Source organism: Petaurus breviceps, unplaced genomic scaffold (genome assembly GCF_028583685.1).
Source record: "Petaurus breviceps papuanus isolate PSGF00001 unplaced genomic scaffold, PetGlider_PUasm1.0 185, whole genome shotgun sequence".
Taxonomy (NCBI): domain Eukaryota; kingdom Metazoa; phylum Chordata; class Mammalia; order Diprotodontia; family Petauridae; genus Petaurus; species Petaurus breviceps.
In genome coordinates this window covers 40,087,763-40,099,880 of record NW_027185797.1, presented here as the reverse complement: position 1 = coordinate 40,099,880, position 12,118 = coordinate 40,087,763, and the positions used below count along the sequence as shown (strand labels likewise).

The 12,118-nt window shown below is 58.4% G+C and overlaps 3 protein-coding genes across 6 annotated transcripts in view; all 3 read right to left on the bottom strand.

Moving 5' to 3' along the window:
* Window positions 1-2,636, bottom strand: part of APOC1 (apolipoprotein C1) — a 4,580-nt gene extending 1,944 nt beyond the window's left edge. The window contains exons 1-2 of one of the 3 annotated variants that reach the window (XM_069088986.1): window positions 2,599-2,636; window positions 527-599 (exon numbers count right to left, since the gene is read on the bottom strand). In XM_069088986.1, coding sequence (XP_068945087.1) covers window positions 527-599; window positions 2,599-2,621 — 96 coding nt within the window. In that variant the 5' untranslated portion in view covers window positions 2,622-2,636. Of the gene's footprint in view, window positions 1-526; window positions 600-1,042; window positions 1,108-2,075; window positions 2,153-2,598 lie in introns of those variants that run through there. The other 2 variants (XM_069088984.1, XM_069088985.1) reach the window with 2 other exon arrangements.
* Window positions 2,637-3,787: 1,151 nt separating this feature from the next.
* Window positions 3,788-6,978, bottom strand: APOE (apolipoprotein E). 2 transcript variants are annotated; one of them, XM_069088983.1, is made up of 4 exons: window positions 6,823-6,978; window positions 5,658-5,725; window positions 5,190-5,379; window positions 3,788-4,770 (listed from the first exon to the last, which is right to left on the bottom strand). In XM_069088983.1, exons 2-4 carry the CDS (start codon window positions 5,701-5,703, stop codon window positions 4,095-4,097), a joined length of 912 nt encoding a protein of 303 aa, XP_068945084.1. In that variant the 5' UTR covers window positions 5,704-5,725; window positions 6,823-6,978; the 3' UTR covers window positions 3,788-4,094. The 2 variants fall into 2 exon arrangements, with proteins under 2 accessions (XP_068945084.1, XP_068945083.1); XM_069088982.1 differs by lacking the exon at window positions 6,823-6,978 and adding an exon at window positions 6,569-6,680.
* Window positions 6,979-8,787: 1,809 nt separating this feature from the next.
* Window positions 8,788-12,061, bottom strand: TOMM40 (translocase of outer mitochondrial membrane 40). The gene is made up of 9 exons (XM_069088981.1): window positions 11,648-12,061; window positions 10,993-11,060; window positions 10,827-10,919; window positions 10,645-10,746; window positions 10,446-10,551; window positions 9,944-10,066; window positions 9,785-9,861; window positions 9,587-9,689; window positions 8,788-9,444 (listed from the first exon to the last, which is right to left on the bottom strand). The coding sequence occupies exons 1-9, from the start codon at window positions 11,907-11,909 to the stop codon at window positions 9,305-9,307; spliced, it is 1,074 nt and encodes a 357-aa protein (XP_068945082.1). The 5' UTR covers window positions 11,910-12,061; the 3' UTR covers window positions 8,788-9,304.
* Between the last annotated feature and the right edge of the window lie 57 nt (window positions 12,062-12,118).

Sequence of the window (12,118 nt, the reverse complement as noted above, 5' to 3'; positions counted from 1 at the left end):
CTGCCTCCTTGGACCCCTCACACCCCAGCCGCCTCCCCAGGGAGCCCCCCCACTTTCCCTGTCTCCTGGACTCCTCCTTTGCCCCTGGGGTCCCTCTTCCTTCTTTCCATTTCACTGTCTCCTAGAAGCCTCTCCTCCTCCCACCCACTCCCAGTCACCCTGATATATCTGTAAGGTCTAGACCCCTTCCTTTCGGGTTCTCATTTCTGATATAAATGAGTTGGCCCTAGATAGGATGCCTAAGATGTTCTTAGCCCCCACCCCATACAAGCAGGGCCCCTCTGTCTATAGATCCTCAGTGGTCCCCTTCTCCCCAGAGACTCCTTCCTTCTCCTCTTCCTGTCCCCCCTCAGGATTCTTCCCCTCCCACACAGTCTCCTTTCTCAGGGACCCCCCCCCCTTTCCTCTAATCTTCCTTTCCTTTCCTGGGATACCTACCTCCCCATATGGCTTCTTCAGGGGCCCCCTATTTCCCCATAGACCCTCCTCCCTCCTCCAATTCCTCTGCAACTTGATCAACACTTACAGAACAGAACTGGGACCAGGCAGGCTGGGTTGGGTATGGGTGGGAGGGTCCAGGGCCTGCAGTTATAAGAGGGCTGGGGAAGGGGCGTGGAGCATGTAAAGCCTCACCTTTCTCTTCCCCTCCCCCCACCCTGTTTCACTCCCCCTCCTTCCCTCCTCCTTCTCAGCCCCCACTTCCCGGTTGCCTCCTGGATTCTTTCCTCCCTCCCCTGAGGCAGGAGGTGGAACCTTTCCACATTCATCTGGGAGCCCCAAAGACCCAACTCCAGGTCCCCTCCTTCCCTCCCTCCCACACCTTCAGCTTTCCTATCCCAATCCCCAGCCCCCCTCTCCCTCTCTGTCCCCCTCAGGGCTGCACTGCACTAGGACCTTTCACAGCCCTCCCATGACTCTCCTCACCCTATACCCATAACAGTGCCCAGATTAGACCTCTAGTGGCCCACAAGTGCCTGGCACTTTAGAGCATCATGCCCAGAGTCAGGAGGACCGGAATTCAAATCCGGCCTCAGACACTTACTGCCTGTGTAACCCCAGACAAGTCACTTCACCCTGTTTCCTCAGTTTCCTCATCTGTAAAATGAGCTGGAGAAGGAAATTGCAAACCACTCCAGTATCCTTGCCAAGAAAACCCCAAATGGAGTCATGAAGAATTGGACATGACCCAATCAAGTGAACAGCTAGATGTCTGGAGAAAAGGAGGCCTGGGCAGAGGGTCAGCCTTAGGATTCCAGGGGAGGGACTTGAAAAATGAGGGAGAGGGGACATGGACTCTCCTGGCTATTGGCTTCTTCCCTCCCATCTTTTTCCTGGGTCACCCCTCATCTCAGCAGAGGCCATGGTCCCAATACCCTTTCCTGTCTCTCCTCAGATGCTTCTGGACCCTGAATCTCCTCCAGTGGGATTCCAACCTCCCCCTTCCCTCTTTCACCCTCCTCCCAGTCTCCTACCCTCATTGCCCTCCGACCTTTCCTTAATGTTCACTTGCAAGGGGGCAAGCTTTATAATTCGCTCCTGGGGAGTGGTCCTCAGACTCCTCCTCCCCTGCCCCCAGACCTGAGACTCCCCTCCTCCAGCTCTACCTCCCCAGGCCCCCCCCCCCCCCCCCCCATCCCACTCCATCTCTGAAAGTCCTCATTCTTCCTCCAAAGTTTTCTTCTCTCTTTTTCACCCCGCCCCCATCTCTTCAGGGGAAAGGGGTGACCATAAAATGGGAAAGGGGGCTTATACAACTCAGGGGGAGGTGAGGATTGGGGGCTTAGTCCTTTCCTGATACACCCCCTCCCTTCTGTCCCCCCTCTTTCGGGATACCATCCCTCAGGCCCCGAAGTTCCCCCGTAGCCACACACGTGAGCAGATCAATCCTTCCCTTTCCCTCTGGGGTTCTGGGATGTTCACCCCTCTTCCCCAGCCCACTCCCAAATTCTAATCCCTTCAAGGGACTGACACATTCTCCCCCCTCCCTCCCATCCCAGTCCTTCCTCCTCTACAGCCGCTATTCATCCCTCATCCCTCAGGCTCCCTGGCCTCCCACCCGGTCCCCGCCCCCTCACCCTGTTCCCCGAGCTCCGGGGCTCTTTCGGGAGCCAAGGCGGGCGGGGTTACTCTCGGGCATCTCCGTCTGCGGGCGCCCCCCGCGCTGACCGCCACTGACCCCTGGCGGCCCATGGAGGGGGCGGCCGCGAGCCGAGGCTCCGGGTTGGCTGAGCCCTTCTCACCCTCCTACCCTCCTCTGGACTACGGAGAGGAGGGGGTGGGAAGTTCCCGAGTGAAGGACGCTCACTCTGAACGTTGCAGCACTACACTAGGCTTCTGGGAAGACTTGGCATTTCGCTGTGCCCACCCCCAGCGCACCCCCATCCCTCCCAGCTTTAGGGCGCCCCGTCTGCTGAGAGCCCCTGTTCTGGACCAAAGGGATCCAGCAACGGGCCTCCACCTAATCGCTGATCTCCCAGCCTCAGTTTCTCTTTCTTGCCCAGATGAAGCCATCAAAATAAAGTCCCCTCCCCCCATTTCAGGGCTTCCCAAAAGCCTTCTGTTTCTGTTCCCTCCGCTCCGACGCCAGGCATTAAGGACCTACGGCCAAGGAGTGTGACCATCTTTTCTTGCGGTTGGATGGGGCTGCGGCAGAGTCCCTGTTTTTGTCTAACAAATAGCCCTCTGCCCTGCAAAACCTTCCGGGCACTTGGCAGCCCCAAAGAGATGACTGGGCTTTAGGAATCAAAGACATCTGAATTCCAGGCTGACCTTGGCCGGATCTCTGCCCCTCTCTGGGCCTCTTTCTTTGTCGGTAAAATGAGGGGGGTGGGACCGGCGGCTCTTCAGAGGAATTGGGGCCCACAGAAAGGGGGTGGGGAGAGGAGGAAGGGACCTGGATTCCAATCCATGTGTGAGGAGGCAAAATGGCTTAAGCTTCAGTTTACTCATTTGAAAAATGAGTGTTGGGCTAAATGACCTCTAAGGCCCATATTAACCCAGACTCCCTTCTGGGTTTGATGATCAATAGTCTAATAGTACTCCAGCTTCCCACACAAGTTTTCTTGGGCTCTGAAAATTGCTGGGGTTGAGTGAGAGTCTCCAGGGGTTCCGGTGGCAAGGGAAACCCCAAACTCTCCTGCTCTCACCCCACCAGTGTTTGATCCCCAGGGGAAGGGTTGTAGGATTTGGGAGGGGAGCGAGAGGAGAAGGTAGGGAGCTTTGTGTCCCTGGAATTTCCAAAGAGGTTGGGGGTGGGGGGGAGGCAGGGAAGAAAAAGCTGAGTAAGCTGCTGAGAGAGGCCTCTTTCCCCTGGCTTCCCCTCTCACCTTGGCTGTTCTCCCAGGATTCCCACATCTTTGTTTCTGTCGACCTCTCTCCTGCTTTCAAATCTGGGGCTCCAGATACCCCAGGGAAACTTCTGCCTTGCTCTTCCTCCCACCCCCACTTGGCTCAAGCAGGAGCCCTCAGACCAGAGACCCAGATGGGTGAGCAAATCATGGTCAAGACCCAGCCAAGGGGGCTCATGAGAGAGCAATAGAAAGGGGAGGGGGAAGGGAGAAGAGAGGGAGACCTTGGAAGGAAGAGGGAGAAGAGCAGAGAGGACTGTGTCTGTGGAGAGACCCAGAGAGAGGAGTGAGAGAGTTCTATGCAGACAGAACAGGGAAGAGGAAAGGGTTTATCTTGAGTAACTTCAGTGCAAGCTTAGACAGGACAGAGAGATCCAGCCCATACTCACCTCCCCCATCACCCCTTCCCCAGGGAGAGATACACTCAGACTCACATGGAATCAGCTGTTGGTACACAAGCAAGCTTTCATTTTATTGTTGGCCTGAGCTTAGACTACATGTAGCCCCCCCCACCCCAGGTCTCCTAAGGGTAGCAAAGGGGCCGAGGACCAGAGCCATGGGGGGCACCGGCCTGCCCTGCAGATGTGAGGGGGTCAGAAGGTGCCTTGGTGTGAGTGAGGGGAGGTTTGGAGCATCTTCCTCTGCTGGGAATCAAGGGGGGGGTCCACTGGTTGATGATGATAGGAGGGCTCCCAGGTGAGAGAGAGGGTGAACTATGGGGTCCCCATGGAGGGCTCTGGGGAACTTTCAGTTGTCACTGATGGGAGAATCGGGTGTTTCTCCCAGCTTCCCGTTGGGGTTGACGGCCTCCTGGACCTTGTCCACCAGTGATGTCCACTGGCGCTGCAAGTCGGTGGCCAGGGGCTGGAACCAGGCCTTCAAGCGGTCATGAAAGCCCTGCAGCTGGGCTTGGAGCTGGGCCGACTGCTCCTCCATCTTGGCCTTGACCTCATCCATTCGGATGCGCACCTGGTCCAGGTGGTTCTGCAGGCGTTCCCCTGCCAGGGTGCCAATGTTGGCCATTCTCTTCTTGTTCTGCTCTTGGATGTGCTCCAGCAGGGGGACCAGGCCCTTCAGGGAGCCGAGCCCTCTCTCCACACCCTCCTTGGCGCCCATCTGGTACGTGGCCATGCGGGTCTGGAGCTCTTCATAGTCTCGCCCAATGCGCTTCCTCATCTTCCTCAGGTAGGCAGAGACCCGGTTTCTGACTTCATCTATGTTATGGTTGACCACAGCATGGAACTCTCGGTGGTACTGGGCAAGGCGAGACCCCACATCCTCCATGTCAGCCCCGAGGCGGGCCTGGGCTGCTGTGAGCTCCTTGGTCAGCCGAGCCCGGGTCTCCTCAGTCATGGGGGTCAGCTCCTGGTCCAATTCAGCCTTGTAGGCGTTGAACTCCGCCAAAGTGTCTGTCATAAGACCCCTGCAGGGAGCAGATAGAAAGCTGGGGTCACCTGGAGGTCATCCTATCTCCAGATGAAGGAACTGAGATCCCTCAGAGAGGTGAGGGGCCTTGCCCACAGTCACAGCTAAGAAGGGGCAGAAGCAGGAATCAAGCCCGGGGCTCTGATTCTAAATCCACCTATGTCCACTGCACTAAATTGGGAAGGAGACAGACATACAGGGTGTCAGTGATGGTGGGCACCCAGAAGGATGGGCATACAGAGGGGGCAGAGAGAGCAGGAGATAGAAACAGAGAACCACAGGCAGACACAGAACTGTAAGGTGAGAGGAGAATGGGAAAGGGAGACAGAGGAAGCACTTTGAGGGGCAGTTACATTGGGTGGCCAGGAACCAGTGGGGCCAACTGGTGACAGAGGTCATGGTGGGGATGGTTCTCACCTCAGGTCCTTAACTATCTGGGAACTGTGCACCTCACTCTGCAGGTCCTCGACCCGGGCTTGTAGCTGGTCCAGGTAGCCCCGGAAGCGACCCATGGCTGTCTCCCAGGCCCGGGATGGCTCAGAGTTCCAGAGTTCTGGGTCTATAACTCGTTCCTCTGAAGAAGTCTTGGCATCTTCCCCCTGGCAGCCTGAGGGGGCACATAGATGGACATGAGTGTTGGGGCTCCAGGGAACCCACTCACAGGGGCTGAGTGGGAGAGGAAGGTGGTGAGGGCTTAGCACATCTGGGGAAGAAGTGACAGACAGATCTAGGAAATGGGAGGAGACAGATAGTGGGAGTGAGAACAGATTGAAAGACTAAGAGGGACAGATTAGAGGGGCCACTGGGGAAGATATTGAGGGGGAGAGGGAAGATTGGTGTGGGACAGAGGAGAGGAGGAACAGGGAGGTCCAGGGAGGGGCATACCAGTCAAGAGGGCCGCCAGTGCCCACAAGGCCCACAGGAACTTCATCTTCACAGCACAGCTAGTCTGGCTAAGGTAGAGAGACAAGTCTAGTTGAAGGTAGGGACCACCTTCCTTTTCTATCCTTCCCCGCTAATCCCATCAGTCAACTCCCACCAATAGATAACGTCGAAGCAGCTGCCCCCTAAATTCTGTATTCCTAACCCCCTCCGATTATCTCTGTTAGGGAGCCAAGGTTTTAGACCTGGGGCATTCTAAACCTTAATCTCTTTCCATTGTTGGCCTTTTCCTCAAATTTGGATTCCAAAGTTCAAGCCCTCTCACTTCCTGAATTCCATTTCTCCCATTCAAAATTCTAATCTCCTCCATTGTCTCAAAAAGACCTAAGGGGTGCCTCTAGATAAATATTACCACATATCTTAATCAGAGGGTCAAAGGAAATTGCCCCATGTCACCCAACTTTGAAAAGAATCCTAGACCTGGGAAGAGCAGAGGGCAACCCAGTTTATCTAAGCCCCTTGTTTTCCGGAGGAGCAGAAAGTGAGGCCTGGTGCCTTGCCAAAGACATAACCTGCTTGGGCAGTCATCCTCAGAGGCAGGCTTTGAAGTCTCAGCCTGACTGGCTTGCTGCCCTGCTGTCAGATGTGGGGAAGCTGCCATTCCAATCCCAATTCCCTTCCCCAAATCCCAAGGATTCTGAGATGCTGCCGCCCTTCACACCCCCCTCCCCCAATTCTCACTCTCAGGTCCCATGAATTCCTTTCTGCCACCCAGATCTGGGACACCTCTTTCTGTCTCTCTTGCTCAGAGTCCCATCCAGAAGTCTATCTCCCCCATTAAGGAGTATTACAGGGGCTGCTGCATTTAGGATCTAGGACTGGCACGGTTAAGGAAGCTGTCTGGTTCAACCGACCTCCTCATTCAACAGATGAGTTAAGTGACTAGCCCCAAGCCAGAGCTGATATTGGAACGCAGGACCCCTCTCCAAGTCCAGCTCTTTTCACCATACTCTGCTTTGCCATGGAATGTTGGAGCTGGAGCAGCCTTTATCCACAGCCCAGAGATGGAACCTGCCCGGAGGCGAGCAGCCAATTTGTGGCTGGTTTGAGGCTAGTCCCAAGCTCCCTGTGTCTGCATGCCTATTCACCCGTCCCCATAGCCTCTTACCCCTAGGGTTTCTTTAATAACAGCTAGGGCTTCCTCTGGGGCTGTCAGAGAGATCCTCTCCTGGGCTGAGTAGGGCCCGGGCTCAGTGCCTTCTTCTAGTTATAAGGCTTCAACCCCCACCCCCTTCTCCAGGGCCAGGGCGGACCTGTCACGAGGAGAGCATGGCCCTCCTCCATGCCCCCCTCCCAAGCTTTGGGGGCGGTACAGCTGGGCCGCTCCCCCCTTCAGCTTCCAGCCTCTCTTGGGGGTAGGAAGCTGACCTCTCACCGCCTAACCTGACCTGATCCCTACCCCTAGCTCTAAGGGCTGGACAATGTCCATCCCTGAGCCCCTCGAGGGAGGGCTAAATGGAGTTCTAGGGTAGGGGGTGAAGCACCCCCCCCCCCCCCCCCTCTATCCTAGGGGGATGCTAGGAAAGGAATCTAGACACTTGGATAAAGATTACTTGTCTAGGGGAAGGCCATGACACCTGGTTGAGTTGGAAGTGGGGGGAAGAATGGCCTTGGGGACCTAAGTGGGGCACACAAACTAGAGACCAGGACAAGATACTCAGGGCCAGTTGTGGTCTTTGTTCTCAGGGCTGCAGGAAGGGTGGGGACCTAGTTCTTTGAAAGGTTGTTTTGTGTGGAGGCAGATCACTGGATATGAGGGGTCACTGACACACCAGGGGAACACTGGCTTCAGGCCCAGAGGCCCAACTCTGTTTTTGGAGAAGGGGTGGGGGCAGGGTGGTGACTCAGATGCCTGAATCAGTGGGGGACCATTCCATGAACCCTAGAGGAACAGAACTTGGGAGCCCAAGACTAGCAACAGTTAGGTGGATAAGTGAAACTGACCCCCCCCCCCAATTCTAAGGGGATGGAGCTGGGAGGGTCTAATCAGATCCCAGAGTCCCAAAGCCTGGGTATCTCAAGATTAACCACTGGGGAGAATGGGAAGTAAGGCATTGTGGTACTTTTGTACATTTTAGTTCTTTTTTAGGAAGGGTGGGGTATCTCAGATGCCAGGGTCCTTTTTTTGCCCTGGTTACCTACTAAGTGATCTCTCCCCTAGTCCCCAGGATGTCTTGCAGACTCCAAAGCTTCATTCCTCCCCACCACCAGACACAGACTCAGACAGAGGAACAGAAAACTGTCTGCTTGGAAATAGCTGTCTGTTCCCACTTCCCGCTGCTCAGGAGGTGAAGGGTTGTGCCCCAGAATGACCCCAGAGAGTGGGCATGGATGTCAGTCCCTGGAGAGAACTAGTGTGTGTTTGTGCAGGAAGACCCCACTTGTCCTGGGACTTGTTGGGAGAGGGGATGGTCTATGTTGGCTCTTCAAGGGCTGAGTCCCCAGGTGCCCCATCTGTGCTTGGGGAGAGGGGGGCGCCTCAACCCAACCCTCCACCCAGACATCCAGGCCTTGCTTCCATCTCTTCTCAAATAACCAAGACCAACAATCCTGCCTCCCAGCACCAAAAACCAGCTTTCTGAGGCCCACCCTCTCAGGACCCAGATATCCCCATTGGCCTGACTACAGCCAGAACAAAGTTCATAGCTCTCCACCAGAGTGGCGCCACAGGGCGAGGGGTCACCACCTGAAGTTAAGATCTTCTCCTACTGGTTGAATTGGGGTGGGAGGCAGGGAGACCAGAGAGTAAGAATGCCCAGGATAGAACAGAGGCAAGGGGAGGCAGACACTGAAAGCTGGAAGGGATCCTGGCTATTAGAGGTAGAAGTGGAAGGGCTGGGATGTGAACACAGCTTCTCAGGCTCCAGCCAGAGCCAGCAGCTTTATTTATCCTGGCCATGCAGAAATCCAGGGAAAGAGCTGACCAGGCACCCAAGAATACAAGAGAGGAGGGAGGGCAGAGAGCAAGGCCACCTGTGCCTTCTGAAGGAGGGAAGAAAGACAGCGAGGAGAGCACGGAGACCCCCCAGTTCTCCCCCCACCGTGTTTACAGATGGCACTTCCTCCCTGTTACTCACTTTTTTAGCCATGTATTTCTGTGGGTTTTTTTCTGTAAAATGTTTTTTTTTTCCATAACTTATAAACATGATTTACACCGAGGGGGGATGGCAGAGGGGCTAGTGGGAGGAAGGGAGAGGCCAAGGGGAATGGACGGAACTGGGGGGCTGGGCTGATGGGGCCCCATTCTGAGGCCAGCAGGGAGGCGGGGCAGAGACGCCCACCACGCTGCCCCCTCAGCAGCCTGGCTCCACCAAGTGGGGGAGGAGAGAGGCCCCACTAAAGACCCTCCCCCATTGTCCTTCCCACCTAGGTCTCTTAGATGTCAGAGCCCCTTCCAGGAATGGGGTGAGGGAACAAGAGGATCCGTCGGTCTTCCAGTATTCTGAAGTCCCTCTCTGAAAACCTGAAGTCTCCCGGGCCACGCCCAAGCTCTCCCCAGATCCTGGGGTCTGCCCCTCTCCTAGCCCTCGGGAGCCCTTCCTCCCCAGCCCAGGAGCAGAGGGACAGGCGGGATGGGTGGTGTGGTGGGCTCAGCCGATAGTGAGGCCAAAACCACACTGGAACTTGTTCTTTCGATGATTGAGGAAAGCACCCAGGGCCAGTGTCAGGGGCAGGGGGGGCAGCTTCTTCTCCAGGGTGGCCCCCACAATCCAGTTGCTGTCCATGGAGCCTGGAGGAAGATGAAGAAAAGACACTGGGTGTGTGAGGGGAGGGGCCTCCTGGAGGAGCCTCACCCCTCCCTTTTCACACATAGGCTCCAGGTGAAGAGTGGCTCAGTAGGAAGAGCACTGAGGGAGCAGCAGAAAGGCTACCTTTGAAGAGAAGGTTGGCCTTGGGGAGGTCCAGCTGGTAGCCAAAGGAGACAGTCGTGTCCTGCATTCGGGTGCTGGCTTCGAACTCCACCCCGACTTGAAGCTGGAGAAAGCTACAAGGTCAGTCTGGAAGCCCCCAGCCTGCCCCCCAGAGGGCCTGTCACTTCCAGCCCTTCCCTGCTCCCACCACGCCCTTACCTGGTCACTGGCTTTGTGGTAATACGTAGCATGAGCCCCTGCCTGGCCCACGGTCAAGGTTGCCAACCAGTTAGACGCTTGGGGGAGGAGAGACAAGGATCATCAAGCATCCTGAGACGTTGTGCCTCCCCTGCCCTCAGACAGAGCCCGGGCTCCTACCTGTGTACTTCCCTGCCAGAGACATGACAGTGCCTTCCTCTCCGGGCCTCCGGTGATAAACCAGCTCCCCGCCCAAGGCCAGGCATGGAGTGATGCTCTGGAGGTAGTGAGCCACTAGGATCCCTGAGACAGTCAGGGGGAACGAGTCACCCCCTGTCACTGTCCTCCCTCCCTCCCTCCCTCCCTGAACAGCGGCATCTCTCCCGTCTTCGTCCTTCCCACAGTGACACAGACAGACCTAGACACTGCCGCCCTCTGGGGAGAGACACTGCCTGTGCCCACCTCCCTCAGCCAGCGGTACTGTGAGGAACAAAGCAGAGATGCACAGACAGGGAGACGCTCTCAGAGACCCAGGCATCAGGGAGGTTGGTGAGGGACGAACACAAGCCAAGAGAAGGGCAAGGCAACCCCCCTCCTGAGACAGCCAAGGCCGGCTGCCCCGAGGGTCGGCTGCAGGGTGGTAGGCGGGGACCTGAGCTGAGGCAGTCAGGGGGGTCCTCACCTGAGCCCACCAGCACATCGGGGTTCCCCAGGGTCACGGCTGCCGTGAAGTCGGAGCCCCGGTACTCTCCATCCACCTGCCAGTTCACAAACTTGGACTGCTGGGTCTGGGCATAGGGAGACCGGCCCTGGTTAGCTGGTCCTCCTGCTCAAGGGCCTGCCCCCCCCTCACCAGCAGGGATGCCCCCCACGCCCCTCACCTGCACGGCCATCTTGGAGCGCAGACCCGGCCCCACCTGGTGGATCACCTGCGCATTGAGGCTCCCGCAGTTGTCCATGTCTCCCACCAGCACGGGGAAGGCCTGCAGGGGGGAGGGGGGTCAGAGGGGGCGGGGCTTGTGGGGGCAGGGCGGGGCCAGCGGTCAGGGGCGGGGCCTCTCACCTCCGTGGGGCTCAGCTGCTTGGTCCCGACATAGGTGACGCCGAAATGGTAGTTGGAGTCACCGACGGTGCTGAGGGCCACGGTGTGGTTGACCTGGGGTGGGGGACACTGGTCAGTGCAGCCCTGGCACCCCAGGCCCCCCGGCCCCACGGCCCCCGAAGCTCACCTGGAAGTGGTTGCTGAGCCCCTTGTTCACCGTGAGCTTCACGCCCTCCATCTGCACGGGGAAGAGCTCTGCGGGGTGGGGGGGCGCGGGTCACCTCCGGCCTGGTGCGGGGCCCCTCCCCTGCCCCGCTCCTCGACTCGGGCCAGTGTCTCTGCCACGAGGGGGCCGCTCTCCCAACCAGGGTCTCCAAGATAGGTGGGGCCCACTTTACAGGAGAGGAAACTAAGGCCCATGGAGGGCAAGGGACCTGCCCAAGGTCACCAGGCTGGAAGGGGGAGGAAGCACCTCCACCCCCCGCCCCAGGTCTCTGGGTCAGCCCTCACTCCCAGGCTCCACGCTGCTCTAAGGGAGGCTGCCCCGAGGAGGCAGCCAGGGGGCGCCTCCAGGCACAGACCGCTGGGCCTGGCTGGGCCTGGCTGGGCCTGGCTGGGCCTGGAGTCAGGAGGAGGCGAGTTCCAATCCAGCCCCGGAAACTTCTGGTCCCAACAAGCCCCGTAACCTGCCTCAGTTTCCCCAATGTTGCTCCTACGCCAGCTCTCGTCAGCACCTCGTCTGGCACACAGCTAGTGTTCGCTTCTTCCCCTCCCCCCGGGACCCTCGCTGACCTCCCCCCCCCCCCGCCCCGGCAGAGGCGGCCCCTGGCGGCAGTGCTCACCCTTGCACTTGCGGTGGCACTCCTCGAATGTGCCCGGGTTAGGCAGGCAGCAGCAGGCCTCGTCCTCAGGTGTAGAGGACCGGGACCCGGGGCCACCTGGGACTCCTCCGCGGGCGCCGGGCCCCGCGCTCAGGCCGCCCATCGGGGGCAGCGTGAAGCCCGGCGGCGGCGGCGGGAGCGGCGGCGGCGCGGCCACGAGGCCCGGGCCGGACGGGGGGGGCGGCCCCGCGGGCGGCGAGCTGGCGGCCAACACGTTGCCCATGATCACCTGCAAGGAAACCGGGGCGAGAGGTCAGAGGTCACCGCCGCTGCATACCACGTGACCACACCGACCTCGGCCGCAGATCACGTGATCCCGACCCCAGGCGCTGCTCACTCCGGGCGGCTCCGGCTCCTCCCGGCTTCCGCTCCGTACCCGGATCCCCCCCGTGCGGGAGGCGTGCCCAACGTGCAGGCGCAACCCCGAGCCCC